Source organism: Lipophrys pholis (genome assembly GCF_963383615.2).
Source record: "Lipophrys pholis genome assembly, chromosome: 3".
In the NCBI taxonomy this organism is placed as follows: Eukaryota; Metazoa; Chordata; class Actinopteri; order Blenniiformes; family Blenniidae; genus Lipophrys; species Lipophrys pholis.
Window position 1 is genome coordinate 35,757,181 of NC_137627.1, and position 8,868 is coordinate 35,766,048.

The 8,868-nt window shown below is 44.8% G+C and overlaps 1 protein-coding gene across 1 annotated transcript in view; it reads left to right on the forward strand.

Annotated features, from left to right (window-relative positions):
* Positions 1-2,395: 2,395 nt before the first annotated feature.
* LOC308107752 (glycerophosphodiester phosphodiesterase domain-containing protein 5-like) overlaps positions 2,396-8,868 on the forward strand; it is a gene marked incomplete at both ends in the record, with an annotated part of 21,230 nt that continues 14,757 nt past the window's right edge. Inside the window, 6 exon segments of the mRNA XM_080460243.1 lie at positions 2,396-2,424; positions 5,961-6,008; positions 7,925-8,030; positions 8,453-8,467; positions 8,469-8,547; positions 8,550-8,556. Of these exon segments, the coding sequence (XP_080316369.1) occupies positions 2,396-2,424; positions 5,961-6,008; positions 7,925-8,030; positions 8,453-8,467; positions 8,469-8,547; positions 8,550-8,556 (284 nt within the window).

Genomic DNA, 8,868 nt, shown 5'->3' on the forward strand with positions numbered 1-8,868 from the left:
CTAATACTCCAAGTCAGAACCTAAGTAATATTGGTGGAATTAGTTTATTGACTGGGAATGTAAAAGGATTAAATAGCCCTATTAAACGCTCTGAAATATTTCTACATTTGAAGTGATGTAATTGTTCTCCAGGAGACATCTGCGGGACAGAGGTCATATGAGGCTCAGGTGTCCATGGGTGGGACCAGCGTTTCACTCTACCTTCAATTCCAAAGCCAGAGGGGTGATAATGCTAATTAATAAGAGAGTACAGTTCATATCATCAAACAGGGGAGATATTTACTGGTTATTGGTACTTTGTGTAATAAACCTGTGTTATTAGTTAATGTGTATCCTCCAAGTTTCCCTGACAGATTACTCAGCAGCCTCCCCCCTCTGGATTCCCACCTTCTTATTTTTGCCGGTGACTTAAACTGTGTTATTGATCCAGTTTATGATCGATCGAACCCTCAGACTTTGACCCAGTCTTCTGTGGCTCAATCCATTTCAATCCATTTCAAATGTCATGTTGCAGAATGGATTTGTTAATCCATGGAGGTTTTATAATCCAAACACAAACGCATATTCCTTCTACTCTCGGGTACACCCGTCTTTTTCAAGGATTGACTTCTTCTTTTTAGACGGCTCCCTTATTTCTAAAGTAGAAACATCTGAATATCATCCCATTGTTATATCAGATCATGCACCACTTAGCATTGATATTAAACTGCAAAGTCAGCTTTCTTTTTCTTCCCCCGGGAGGTTTAACCCTTTATTGATATCAGATGAGGCATTTAAAGATTTTATTGAATCATAAATTGATGAATATATATCAATAAACAAGACTGACACTGTTTCACAGGCATTGCTGTGGGAATCTCTGAAAGCTTATTTACGTTTGTTTTATCATTCCATTTAAATAAAGATCGTCGAGCAAAGCTTAAAGAATTGATGATAAAAATGAATGACATCCATAGACAAACTGAAACGGACTCTTCTCCAAATCACAATAAAAAAGGACCAGATTGACAAACAGAATTTGATTTGCTTTCAACAGCTGAAGCTGAGAAACTCTTGTCCCGTTGGCGTGTGACGTCCTGAGATTCTGGCGATGAGCCCAGGAGGGTCAGTTAGCAAAGTTAATCTACTGAAAAGGGAATGTTACCCAGTAACTCCGTTTGCTCTGGCGTTGAACCGACAGATATCCCGTTCACACTTCGCCCTTCTGGATTGAAATATTTAGGAATCAATATCAGCCGTACTTTCCCTTCCTCATCCACACCTAATCTCATCCCATCGATGAGTCAGATTAAAGCAGACTTTCAGGGATGGGGCTCCCTGCCCTCATCGCTTTTGGGTCAGATAAACACAATTAAAATGGTTTTACCCGGTTTCTTTTTCTGTTTCAATGTGATCCGCTGTTTCTGCCCAAAACCTTTTTTAAGACTCTCGACCATCTTCTAACATTATTTTCATGGGAGGGCAAGAACCCCAGGGTGAGGAGATCTCTATGACCCAAGATGAGGTTCTGAGGTGGGCTCGCTTTGCCTAACTTCCTGTATTATTACTGGTCAGCTCACATTCTTACACTGACCTATTGGCTCCAGTCACAAGACTCGCTGTGGTGTAAACTTCCTCATCGTCACTGGAAGCGTTCTTGTCTTCTTCTCTTCCAATTAATCCCTCTAAATATTCAAAAAGCCCGGTGGGACAGTTCACTTTGAAAATATGGTCCCAGTACAGGAACCAATTTAAGTTTCTTTCAGCATCAATAACAATGCCAATCAATATCCTGTCTTTTACTATTTGTGCAATGTGGAGCTGCTGTGATGACCGCATTTCCCCACATGGGATTAATCGTCTGATATAATCTAATGTTTTAACACAGTTGAATGAAAGTATTTAAAAATGACACTGACAAGGAATGTGAGGATGGAACGCCAAACATGACAAGAAACTGGGAGGAAGAAACTTGTATTGGCAAAAAAATAAAGTTTTTAGCTGCAAATTCAATAAATCAATTAAATAAAAAATGTTTGCCCAGCCTTTAAACAAACAAACAAACAAACAAACAAACAAACAAACAAACAAACAAACAAACAAACAATCACAGACCAAAAACATCCTTCTCGCCAAACTTTCATTGGCGAAGGTAACAACAGGAGCCGTTAGTGGAACGACTCCAGAACTCCGCCGTTTCCATGCAAACGTTTTCATAACGTTGCTTGTTGGAGCGAAACGTTTGTGGAGGGAAAACCAGAAACGACGCGTCACGTGAAACGTCGTGGAGGCGGGACCTTAAGGCCGCTACACGCCGCGTGGCGAGAGTTCGCCATCGTGGGAGAACCGTTGGTCGTGGCTCTAGATCGGTGTTTCCTACGTCGCACTGTGAGACGGTTCTAGGACGGGTGTTGTCATGGCGACACAAGACGACCTGCGACCAATGTCAGACTGTCAGATGTTTGTTTTGATCGAAGCTGTTTGTTCCGTTTACATGTGTTTAGTTTTGGATGGAAAATGAAAGAGAGAACAGGGAACACTAGCAGATGCTAATAAGTACTTAAGTCAAGCTGAAGTGAACGAGGCTCCGTTCACGTTTACGTTCATGACGTGTTATTGTTACACACAATCACGTCGAATCACATCCTGGTTTTAGGCAGCGAGACGTCCAGCCGTCATTTAGACGGACCATTTTGGAAAAGACGGCCGAAACAATAGCGGCCATGTTGCTGAAAGCCTCTCCGCTCTGTGTACGACGTCCATCACTACTTGTCACGTCTAATTTTGTTTAAATTCATCTTTTTATTAGAGCAAATCATCAGCTCGAGGACACGACACACAACTGACTTCTAGTTTTGAATTACGTCCAGTAACGAGCGACGTGATTGGTCAATTGATGCCATGTGGTCTGTACGTTTTGAAAGGCGGCCTCTGATTGGTTCTTAATTTTCTGACTCATCCTGATGCACTCAAATGCTGAAGCAGAGACGAGGAATTTCCTCTTCAAATGCTGAGGAATTCTAGATGCTTTTAATTATAAGGACCTATGATCTAATTTATCATATTTATTATTTACAAATAAATTACTCTTAAGAATCCCCCCCCCCCCCCCCCCCCCCCCCCCCCGCTGATCGTATACATGTTGGACACCCATATTTTTTGGAAGGACACCCAAACACTAATTTCTGCCTGAAACCATGACTCAGCTTGTTTTCATCGTACAAACTGCAGACTTCATGTTGTGACCCGGAGTTTATTGGATTCAGGCTGTTCAGTGTGTTGCGCCGTGAACTGCTCAGATTGTTAAAATCCTACAGTCTGTGGGAGCCTTTCTGTCTCCACACCGTCGTGTCAACTTCCTCTTTCACGTCCTTCACACACCTCACCTCTCACGCAGTCGTCAAAGCATGAAAGCTCTGAGGACTCCTCGCCATTCTATCATTCCATCTGCCTCTTTCTTTCATCCCTCCACCTCCCTCCACCTCCCTCCTCGCTTTTCACAGCAGCAGTAATAATAACAGATCTGATGTCACGGTTGCCATGGCAGCAGTGCAATAACTCGGAACTCGTCTCTGCAGAGACAAAGTAGAGATGAGGATGAGACGTTTACGTCGTGTCAAAACAGCTCTTAAATTAAAAATCTCAAAGAGGACTGGAGCAGAGGGACATTTGTCAAGAAACTGTTTTCCAGGAGTTAGTTTATATCAGCGTGGCGCCGCCTCAGTGGCAAAACATTCAATAAACCTCCAGTTTGTGGTTAATCCGCTAAAAATGTTTCTTCAGGGGCAAAGTGTTTCTACGGCTGTAAGTCTGTAAACAGAGACGCTTAATGATTCTACAAACTTCAGTCATTTCCCCACATTTATTGATCAACGAAAATCCTAAATGACTGACTGGATTCACTGTAGAACAACAGAGGATCGTCAGTGTTGACACTGACTGAAACACGTAAACAAGCGGCAGCAGCCTGGAGACTCCTGGACTTCTATTATTCAGGCTTAAAGCTCCGGAGCAACACGCCGAGTGTGTTCAGGATTAACATTTTACACAAACTGTACCAACCATCTGCTGTCTCCGATCTCCGGTAAACACACACACACACACACACACACACACACACACACACACACACACACACACACACACACACACACACACACACACACACACACACACACACACACACACACACACACACACACACACACACACTCCTGTCTCCTGGTTAAATAACACCACTGTTGCTAAACTTCACTGTTAATCTGCTTTTTTGTGTTGAAATCAAACATCTTAACCCTCACAACTAATTCAGTTCATTTTCAGCTCAGTGTGTGTGTGTGTGTGTGTGTGTGTGTGTGTGTGTGTGTGTGTGTGTTGACCTGTCAGGCCCGTTGAAAGCTCTTGTTGGTCCTGCTCTAAGTAGATTCAGGTCGTCTATGTAGGTCTGGGATACGTGAGGATTTAAGGTCAACAGTTTCTCCTCCCACCAGGAAGAAGCAGCGTCTTTATTTAATAACCTGAGCTACTGAACTAAAACAAACACCTTTAACTTACTGACCGATTACTTTTGAACCATTCAACCATGACACTTCAAGCAGTTTGAATAAATCATCATTACCTGAAGTCCAAGATCATTTAAATTCTCTTTGTTTCATAAAAAAGCAGATTTTAGTGAAGTTGATGGAACAAACATTGTGATTATCATAAGCTGAGGCTGTTTCTATTATAGAGTCTGTGAAAGGTTTTGATTTTGTCTACGTGTGTTTATTATTTATTGGTTTGTATGTATGTATGTATGTATGTATGTATGTATGTATGTGTGTGTGTGTGTGTGTGTGTGTGTGTGTGTGTGTGTGTGTGTGTGTGTGTGTGTGTGTGTGTGTGTGTGTGTGTGTGTGTATGTATGTATGTATGTATGTGTGTGTGTGTGATTTTTACCAACTTGTCACAAAGAATTGCATGAAGTTTTCAGGGAGGATTTGTCTTTGGTTCCATTAAGTTTTGAAAGCGACTGGGTCAAAGGTCAAAGTCACGAAAACGTCAAAGAAGTATTTTCATCATAACACGGTCAGTTTTAATCCGATTGATGTGAAACCAAAGCCAAACTGTTCATTCTTCAATTCCATATCAGATGACATGCCACGTGATGTAGTGACAGCATTACCCTGGTTAGCGGTTGGGGGTTCAAAGGTCATGGGGGTCACATGGAAATTGTAAAATGTACGTACGACTGTCAAACAGTGACAACATGAAGAAATTCAAACGACCAGGACAGACGATGGAAGGAGTGGTGTGGTGGATCAAATAACCTTGTAATCCATTGGTTTCCATGGTGACAAATGTGGCGTTGGTGAAGGTCTGCGCTCTACCGAGTGTAGCTCTAGTTTTCTGATGTTTGTGTTAAAGTGGAGAAGCAGGGAATTCTCCACTGGTTGTTCATTTCTTTCGGTCCAGTGGAGCAGCTGAGTAACTCATTAAACCATCCAGAGTTGAGCGGCTGTGGACGCAGAGCGACAAATTAAAACACTCACCGTGTGTCGTCAATCACAAAGTCACATGTTCTGAGCAACACGCTGCGATCTCCAATGTAGGACAGTGTGTATGTCTGAGGGAGCAGCTGGAGCCTGTGGACTAGTTAGACAAGCAACACACACACACACACACACACACACACACACACACACACACACACACACACACACACACACACACACACACACACACACACACACACACACACACACACACCTGCTGAGTCTATTTTGACTATAAATACAGATTAAATTGATTTGAACTATTCCTTTTTCTTTTAGGTGAAGACATCAACTCTCTCGCTCTCGCTCTCCCTCTCTCTCTCTCTCTCTCTCTCTCTCTCTCTCTCTCTCTCTCTCTCTCTCTCTCTCTCTCTCTCTCTCTCACTCTCTCTCTCACTCTCTCTCTCTGTAATGGCGGGCTCTGGGTGAGCGTTTGCCCATAACCAGACTGAAGCTGGGGAAGTTAAAGGTGGTGCGGCGGCAGCTGCTGCAAAGGTAAAGATTAGCACACACACCGCCCTCCATCCAACGCCCTCCATCCACCGCCATCTATCCACCGCCCTCCATCCACCACCCTCCATCCACCGCCGTCTATCCACCGCCCTCCATCCACCGCCCTCCATCCACCGCCCTCCATTCACCACCCTCCATCCACCGCCCTCCATCCACCGCCCTCCATCCACCGCCCTCCATCCACCGCCGTCTATCCACCACCCTCCATCCACCGCCGTCTATCCACCACCCTCCATCCACCGCCATCTATCCACCGCCCTCCATCCACCTCCATCCACCGCCACCTATCCACCGCCACCTATCCACCGCCGTCCCCTGCCAGTCAGCGGTAACACTCTCATATTCAAGCGTCGATGTGAAAACAGCCATCACACAATTCACAGTCAAACGTATTTGGCCCAGACTTCTTTTACAGTAGAAACATCTTCCATTGACTGATGATGCAGTAAAACTTGGGCTCTATTTGTCCCCTTGTCAAATAAAAGGAGTTTTCATCTGCAGGCCTGAAATGATTTCTACCACCGTCTCACTGCAGTAAAAGAACATTTTACATCAAAACATATTCAAGCAGCAGCGCCTCTGCACAATGTTCTGATCCTCCAGGATGAAGAGCTTTAATAAGTGACTCTCATGGAAAACAGTTTGCTCTGCGATGACTCACTCAGCTTCTTTCTGTACCGAGATCATCTCAGCTAATCAATATTCTTTATGTTATTAATACAACGGGTATATTTTGATGAAGCATGGTGTACACAAGTTTAGTGATAAATGAATTTTCACTCCCCACTATGTGGAGAAAATACGTAAAAGGTCCCGTATTATTCAAAATGTACTTTCCAATGGTCTTCTAACACTATTGTGTCTTCCTATAGTCTGTCTGAGCCCCAGAAGTAAAGAAAGTCTGTCATCTCCCTTACTTCCTCTACTTTTTAGGGAACGTTTTGCTCATACAGGCGATTCAGATTTTCCCTTCATGACATCATAGGGGGAAATTACCCCTCCCTCTGTTAGTGGATACTCACTTTGTCCCTCCGACAGATAGATATAACTTTTCAAAGATTACTGAGTAAATTCAGTTTGATATGAAAAAACATAACAGTTAGCAGGAGCTGCTGGAGATGTGCCTGGAGACACAGACTGAGGCCCCGCCCCCACGATAATGCCGTTTCATGTAACCATCATTTTTGTCCGATCATCCACACGGCGCGGCGTTTCAGCAGCCTGAAAATGTAATTTAAAAAAAAAATGGGGTTCCAGAGTGGAGGAATTAGAAACCGCCGCCACGGCTTTGACGTGTGGACGGACAAGAGGCACATGGGCTGAAAACAATGATGTCATGGCCCCGCCTCTCAACCTATAACCCCGCCTCCCTCTCCGTGACGTCACTGAACAACACCAACATGGCGGACTGCCTGCTCCAGGTGGCGCTGCAGAAGCTGCTGATGCTCGTCTCTTTAATAAGGACACATGATGGATTTGTCCTTTTCTACGTTTTTGCTCTGTGTCTTCTTCTCTGTTTTTGATGTTTTTCTGTGGCACAGCGCCACCTATCGACCTGGCATATGTCCTACACCGTGTTGAGTAGTTTTCATGGCGTCACGTGTCACGTGTTAGGATCCGGCTCTTCAGCCCGCCGACCCTCCGACTCTTTGATCCCGAACTCTGCTTTTCAAATAAGGTCCAAACAACTTATTTTAGTTATGCAAAGATAGGAAAGAGCCAAACACCAAAAAGGACAACGAGCAGAGTCCAACGTCCCTGTTCGACAAAAGCTGTGTGTGTGTGTGTGTGTGTGTGTGTGTGTGTGTGTGTGTGTGTGTGTGTGTGTGTGTGTGTGTGTGTGTGTGTGTGTGTGTGTGGTATCCAGATGTGTGATGTTTCCTGCTGGACTGTTTCAGGTATGAACACCAGCCGTTTGTCTCCTGTCTGGCCGGCCTCTACGGCTGCCAGTGGAGGCGGTACCAGAGAGCGCGGGCGCAGCCGGGCGAGTGCTGCTGCAGCAAGGTAAACACTCGGGCGCCACGCAGCACCACGCAGCGCCGCGCCGCCCATCAGCTCGGCGTGGAGTTTGAGCGGTTTAGCTGATTGTGCAGAGAGCCATCGATTCCCCGGACTCGTCCTCTCTGCCCGGCCTGCTGACTACGACTGTCAGCAGCCACTTTTCTATGAAAATATATCTGCGTGTGTTTACTTCGTCAGCTGGTATCACAATATACTGCTCTCACATGCACTACTTGAATTTAACGGCTTCCTCTGCATGTGTCGCATTTAACTAACGGAGGCTTTACACTTTTCTTTAGAAATCAATATTTATGTATTTCTTTATTTAAAACACATTTATCTGACAATGGAGTGTGTGTGTGTGTGTGTGTGTGTGTGTGTGTGTGTGGTGTGGTGTGTGGTGTGTGTGTGTGTGTGTTTTCCAGGTGGAGTGTGGCAGTTTTTGGCCTCCTGATCCTCACCTTCTTCTTGAGTTTTGTTTTCCTTTATTTCTGGAGCGAAGCGCAGAACGACTACAATGACTTGACTGGTACACACACACACACACACACACACACACACACACACACACAGTCCTCATGAGTGGAGCTGATAAACGACCATGTTGTGTCTTGGCGCTCAGAGAATCAGCAGTTTGTTTGGTCGTTCCTCCGGTCAGACGGTCAGACGGTCAGCGTCTCAGAGGATCCACGTCCTCGTCAACGTGCTGACAGGCCGCTGCACCTCAGAAGGAATTTCTAATGGGAAAAAGAAGAAGTTATATAAAACCGTCGGGGAAGATTGGAGCCTCAGCTGGAACAAACAGAAGAGAGAGAGTGGGGGTGGGGGGGGGGGAGAGAGA